Source organism: Pundamilia nyererei, unplaced genomic scaffold, assembly GCF_000239375.1.
Source record: "Pundamilia nyererei isolate P.nyererei 1_Seehausen unplaced genomic scaffold, PunNye1.0 scaffold00197, whole genome shotgun sequence".
NCBI classification, from domain to species: domain Eukaryota; kingdom Metazoa; phylum Chordata; class Actinopteri; order Cichliformes; family Cichlidae; genus Pundamilia; species Pundamilia nyererei.
This window is the reverse complement of record NW_005187598.1, coordinates 340,952-346,026: the sequence shown is the minus strand read 5'-3', so window position 1 is coordinate 346,026 and position 5,075 is coordinate 340,952. Positions and strand designations below refer to the sequence as shown.

At 43.0% G+C, this 5,075-nt stretch overlaps 1 protein-coding gene across 2 annotated transcripts in view; it reads left to right on the top strand.

The window, feature by feature from the left end:
• The window catches only part of rnf166 (ring finger protein 166), a 10,483-nt gene extending 8,536 nt beyond the window's left edge, over nucleotides 1-1,947 (top strand). For both annotated transcript variants that reach the window (XM_005747420.2, XM_005747421.2), the window contains one exon: nucleotides 761-1,947. In XM_005747420.2, coding sequence (XP_005747477.1) covers nucleotides 761-826 — 66 coding nt within the window. In that variant the 3' untranslated portion in view covers nucleotides 827-1,947. The remainder of the gene's footprint in view (nucleotides 1-760) is intronic.
• Nucleotides 1,948-5,075: the final 3,128 nt, after the last annotated feature.

The following is a 5,075-nucleotide window of genomic DNA, read 5'->3' as shown; positions in this document are numbered from 1 at the left end:
ACTGTATGACGACTTTATAACGACTGTATGACGACTGTATAACGACTTTATAACGACTTTATAACGACTGTATAACGACTATATAACGACTGTATGACGACTTTATAACGACTTTATAACGACTGTATAACGACTTTATAACGACTTTATGACGACTTTATAACGACTGTATAACGACTTTATAACGACTTTATAACGACTGTATAACGACTTTATAACGACTTTATAACGACTTTACAACGACTGTATGACGACTTTATAACGACTGTATAACGACTGTATAACGACTTTATAACGACTGTATAACGACTTTATCAGAAACATGTGCTTTTAACCACAGTATGCAGTCATGAAGTGACAAACCAAGTTATAGGGCGGGGCTGCCAAAGTACGTGCACGTATGTGTACATGGCCCCGTACTTTTTGACCAATCGGTGGATGGCACCTAAAGCGCCCTGAGGCAACTGCTGCGTTGATTCGGGGCTGTATTAATAAAGTAAATTGGCACCTTGTGATCAAACTGAAGTGAAGCTGCTGCTGCAGAGTGTGTGCAGCTGGACAGAAACTCTGACTGAAAGAAAAGTAAAACATGATCATTTATAAGAAAACAAAATGAAGAAAAGTGTCTTTGGAGAAATTCAGACTGTAAGGCTGTAAATCCTGACAGTTCAACGATCCGAATCACAGAGCGTCTAAACAAAAGCTCGTTAGACTGGCAGATACATTCGTACAGTAATCAGTGCTTTCTGTATTTGGTCAGGACTACAGCATCGATGAAGAGGCAGCGCTGCAAGCAGCTTTGGCACTATCACTGACTGAAAACTGACCGAGCTCACACCACTGCCCCCTCTGTACTTCTGTTGATCCTTCTGGGAGGTCGAGGCTATCATCCACCCAGCAGACACAGCTGAGCTCGCCTGGTTCATGGAGTGTGTACAGGAGCTCCACCACAGACCACAGCTCCATACACATCCTGAAACATGTTTGTTTTTTAAATAAATTCCAGTCTGCATCTTTGTGCTCCGCCCATCGTCAGCTTCACTTCACAGCTGCAATAAGGATCACTACCTTCCTGAAGACGACACATACTGCTGATGTCAAACCATCAGAAAGGTCAGGCTTCTGACTGGCTGCTGCTCGAGGTTAGATCTCAGAGAGCCAGTGAACCCAGCAGAGTTCAGCTAACAAACCTTTGCTTGGACGTAATTCTGTGGTAAGCTGCTGGGAAGCCACTGAGTGCTGATCTGCTGGTTATCTGCTCAGCACAGCCACCCCGTGTCCCTCCTGGCAGAGCAGGTCACCTACTAACTGGAAGGTTGGTGGTTCGATCCCCGTCTGCTCCAGTCTGCATGCCAAATACCCTCGGGCAAGGGCCTGGCCCCCGTTGCTCCCCGATGCATCCGTCCGTGTCAGACAGAAAGCACTTACACAGAAGAAAAGTGCTTGATGGTGTGAACGAGGCGAGTTTAGAAAGGTGCTCTATAAGGTGCGAGTTTGACGCTCTGTTGAACCTGATGCAGCCAACGTGTTTCTGCAGCTTTGGACACGTCTGTGTTTCCTCTGCATGTAACACGGCCGCAGCCCAACCTTCCTGTTGTTTCCTGCACTTTTGTCAGGTTTCGTTTGACAGCTGATGAAATCTTTGAGCAGGTCTGACCTGCGAGCAGAGGAGCGTCAGTGAGCAGCCGATGCTGAGGTTTAATGAACTGTTTCCATTGTTTTGAACGTGGCTGCCATTAGGTCACCATAGCAACCTGAACACAACAGTCGTCGGCGAGTAAAATGAACTGTGATCAGCCCACACGTGATGTAATGTCCACAGACTCAGCTGGACGATGTCAGACATGAATGTCGAGATTTTAAGATGTATCTGCGTTTGAACGTGGTGGAGTGTCTCCAGAATAAACATGTTCCTGCTGGGAGCACGAAATAAAAGTAATGATTCACGAGGTTTCTACAACATTGCCTTCTTTGTGCTTTCCTCTATTGCATGTTCCTCTGACGGTGTTTCTGACTGGAGCGCACGCGTGTGCAGGTGTTTCCTGTTGCCACGTGAAGCTGAAAGCCCGAGTTATCCACCGCCGCTCTCTAACCTGGCTTTTAACCAGGAAGCCTGGCTGTGCAGAACTAACTGACAGCTACAGAGCTGTGTTGGACTGTGGGTTGGTGTCTAGCTGAATTAACCTGAAAAAGATGAATGGTGCTTTTATAAGTCTTGCATGCACGGTGCACCACAGGCTACACTGGCTGTGATTTCAAATTTTGTTTGGTTGCACCAACACACAGCTGGGAAGGTTTTCTGGAGCCTGTTTATTACGTGGTGTTCAGCTTTTTCCTTTAGATACCGATGTATCTGCATCTCTGGTGGCCTCCCAAAATTCTTTGCAGTTTGATGAATCTTCTTCATTTCTCACACTATCTGGCAACAAGTGTGAATTGAATTAGCAGAAGAAGCTGCACGGATGCACAAACAGATGTTTTTTGTGCTTCTCTCCAGGGTTTCAGGCACTTTGTCCCTGTAACAGCAGCAAAAATCAAAGTTCTGATGAGTCGCTGGAACAGGTCAGACATCTGTTAAATATTACACACGTATTCTGCTGTGAGCTCTGCCGTCATAGTCAAAGTCAAATGTATTTTTATGGCACATTTAAAACAATGTATGTTGACAAAGGTGCTGCACAATGAAGATCAACACAGGGAGACATGATAAAAGTGGTTTTTTGTCCCGTTTGGTTCTTTAGGCGTCAGAATTGATGTCTGTCCAACAAAGATACCCAACGGATTTACTTTACTTTATGAAATGTTCAAAAACATAACCCACGATGGGAGACGCCATACGTTTGTATGATTTCATAATGTGTGTGTGCCTGACATGTGAGAATTATTATCCAGCTATATTTGTAGCTCATCCATTTCAGTGAAGGCTTCACTGCAGATAACAGGAGCGAGCTGCAGAGACCATCACAGTTTAACATTCTGATCACACATGCTCACCTTCGATGGCTCCTTTTGTTTAATCCTGGGAATATTTGCGCTCGTCTGACTGTCTGGATGAAAGTGGACCCTCCACTTTACTGCTGTCTGTGTGTCAACTTACATGAGAAATGTTTTCATGATGATCTGCTGAGACTGACGAGGACAAAATGATTTACTTTTGGAAACTGTTTGAAACCACTGGCGTGGCTCAGGCATGTGTCTGCAGCCTCGCTGGGTGATGAGGTGAGTTCACGAAGTTGAGCTGCCATTAACACAAATAACAATATTGTAATGACCTAGTTTAACCAATAGATGGCAGTCCCTCTGCAGACATGCAGCGCTGCAGTGAAACCAGCATATATTCATGCTGGAGTCCTGTTTGACCCACAGGTGAACGTAGAGAAGATCAGTCGTTTGTTTCCTGTTCTTTCTGGTTTTCCTTGTGATTGTGATAAGAGTGCTTTGTTAGAAGTTTTGGGAACCTGTAACATTACATTTTGTGGTCTCACTTAAAGAGCAACCCCAGTTTATTCAAATTATCTACAGAGAAACGGACCATGAAAGCGGACTTTCCAGCCGTCTGCTGAATCCTGTGCAGGTCCAGCTGCTTCCTTGCAACACGACCCTGCTTTCAGATGATCGGGTTGGGAACTGTTTGCTGGAATATTGTCGTTGTTGTCCTGCTGTGGAGCCAGGTGGGACTCCCTGGGTGAGCGGTACATCCCAAAGTACCTGCACCCAGTGTTTTAATGTTGGGAGTGTTCAGGGAGCCTGGTTTAATATACATTCAGTAACACACTGACTTAATGGGAAAAACTCCATTATTTTTGCCTGTTTGTCAACAGTTTATCCACACACAGCTGTCCTGAGTGATGACCTTTAACCTGTAATAAAACATTTGTAACTTGATGGATCGGTCTTTTCCAGGATCACCATTAACAGTGCTTATTGAATAGTTTGATGATGATGAAACACACAGTTTGGGATGTTTTGTTCCAACATGTTAGATCAGATTTCTGCAGAACAGCAAATATGAGAAGATCTTTGGAAGCACAGCGTCCTTCAGTCTACTGTCACGATCACTGATCCTGTTACAGGACAGACTTTATGCTCTTTGTAAATATAAATGTCACCCCTCTGTACGTGAAACCATATCAGATACAAACTGTTGGAGAGAGACGGGTGTTATAGTCCAAATCTGACATTATTGTTTGAACTTGGAGATTAAAGTGTAATACGTGTGTTTAGACAGTGAAGCAGGTTTGTGCATCACCTGTGTCGGACCACCGAGTGTCTTTGCTGTGATGGTAACAGATGATAAAAGGCTATGTGGACAGTGTGTGTAGATGCTGTCACCAGGATTGTCCACATCTGTCTCCTCTCCATCATTTAGGATTTAGAGTTACACAAATATTTACCTTGTTAACATTATTTTGTTATTGTAACAGCACCTGGATCCAGAGGAACATCTGCATCAGGATTCGTTTATATTTTCGTAACAGTATCAACTCATTGTCTCAGTTTATTTTAGTTTGAGATTTTAATGCATTTGTCATGTCAGGTTTGGACATGGCTGAATGTGGCACACACTGTTTGATTTGAATAAAATTCACTTCTTAACCGTAGTTTTTCCAGTGTGATTTACATTGTAAGATGAATACTGCAACCCTTAATTACATAAGAGTGTTGATAAATTAATGCTGTGAGAGGGAAGAACGTCCTGCTAACAAGAAGAGAGACCTCCACCAGAACGACGCGTACAGACGTTAAACTACAAGACAGAAAACAGAAGAGCACAACGAAGCCTCAGAGTCACCTGATCGACGGTTTTATTTACATTCATTAGAGACTTTATGCCCCAGTCATCCTTAATGTTCAATAAAGTTATATTTCCCCTAAAGGTTGGAAAAGTTTCATATTCATTTTAGAAATTTTATTTAAAATGATCCATTTTTTAATAAAATGATTAAAGTCATGAAGAGACATTTCTTGCAAAAGGGTTTGAACAAAGATGATTGGGAACATGGCTTATTAACTTTACTTGTACTAAAAAAATCAGTGATTATTGTAAAAGTAACTAAGCTTGGATACATATGATT